Source organism: Acanthisitta chloris, unplaced genomic scaffold, assembly GCF_000695815.1.
Source record: "Acanthisitta chloris isolate BGI_N310 unplaced genomic scaffold, ASM69581v1 scaffold19595, whole genome shotgun sequence".
NCBI classification, from domain to species: Eukaryota; Metazoa; Chordata; class Aves; order Passeriformes; family Acanthisittidae; genus Acanthisitta; species Acanthisitta chloris.
In genome coordinates, this window is record NW_008672356.1 from 2,978 (window position 1) to 4,271 (window position 1,294).

The 1,294-nt window shown below is 59.0% G+C and overlaps 1 protein-coding gene across 1 annotated transcript in view; it reads left to right on the forward strand.

The window, feature by feature from the left end:
• LOC103802052 (serine/threonine-protein kinase SIK3-like) overlaps nt 1–1,294 on the forward strand; it is a gene marked incomplete at both ends in the record, with an annotated part of 9,529 nt that overhangs the window by 2,435 nt on the left and 5,800 nt on the right. The window contains one exon of the mRNA XM_009074492.1: nt 675–818. Within this exon, the coding sequence (XP_009072740.1) occupies nt 675–818 (144 nt within the window). The remainder of the gene's footprint in view (nt 1–674; nt 819–1,294) is intronic.

Genomic DNA, 1,294 nt, shown 5'->3' on the forward strand with positions numbered 1-1,294 from the left:
ATCCCGGGCCGTTCCCGGCTCCCCGGAGCGGAGCAGGGACTAGATGGCGCACTTGGATCGGACTGGCACCAGCCCCGGCTCAGCCCCAGCCCTTCCTCGGGCAGCCCGAGGCTCTGCCCACCCCAATCTCTGCCCCCCTGCACCCTTCTCCTGCTGCGACAAGGTGGCCACTGCTCCCGACAGGACCTGGGGTGTCCCAGGGTTGGTGTGAAGCACACAGGACACCCCAGAAGGTGCCTTTGGGCAGCAGCTCCACTCTGCTCCCGCTCTCTGCCCAGCTCCTGCTGGGTGTATCTGTGTCTTGGCTCGTGGGGCCGTGGGAGAGGGGGGCAGACCTGCTCCCTTGGAGTGAATCCACGCTGAGGACAGGTAGTCACCTGGGTATTCCCAAAGGGACATACCAGCATTCCCCTTGAGGTGAGACAAGGCTTTCCTGCCGGGAAGAGCAAACGGCTCCTCTTTCCTTCCAGGGCTGGCAGCAGAGCTCCAGCAGCTGCACCTGCACTTGTCCCCTAAGCTCTGCTGGCCCAGTGCTGTGACAGGCGTGGGCAGTGTGTCTGGTTCTGAGCACTGCAGCAACTTCTTCCTCCCCGTCCGCTCTGGATTATCTAACGCTCCCTGTTTTCGGAGTACTCCCATCACTCTCTTATAAAATGTGCTCCTGCTTGTTGCAGATACTTGGCAAATAGGTCAAAAAGGCACACTCTGGCCATGACCAACCCTACAGCTGAAATCCCTCCAGACTTGCAGAGGCAGCTAGGACAGCAGTCCTTCCGACCCCGGGCTTGGGCTCCACACCTGGGACCCGACCAGCACCGGTGAGTAACGCACCGGGCAGCTCTGCGCCAGGAACCTGCTCAGGTGGCGTCTGGAGTGGAGCACTGAGGACATCCCTTGGCAGGGAGGGGTGAGGAGGAGGAGGAACAGGGACAGAGAGCAGACCCACAGAGCAGAGGGTGTCTGACCGCGCTGGTGTGGACTCCCTGCCTGCAGGGACCAGCATCCCTCCAGTCCTGCTTTTGTGGCTGGAGATGGTTTGCTGGAATGGCTGCCATCACAGAAAGGTTGGGAATAAGCTGTTTGTTCTAGAGCAAAGCTTTTCCCTGTCGTAATGGTAGGTGTCAAGCGAGCAGGAGGCAGCAGATTTGCTACAGAACATTTTTGGAGGCAGACGCAGGCAAACTGCACCAAGTCATCCACACCAGAGCTGAAAACCCTCACTGTTCTGCACCAGAGTTGTGTGTTCTGACTGCAGAGTCTCTTTGCAAAGCTCCTTAGGAGTCATTGATGATGT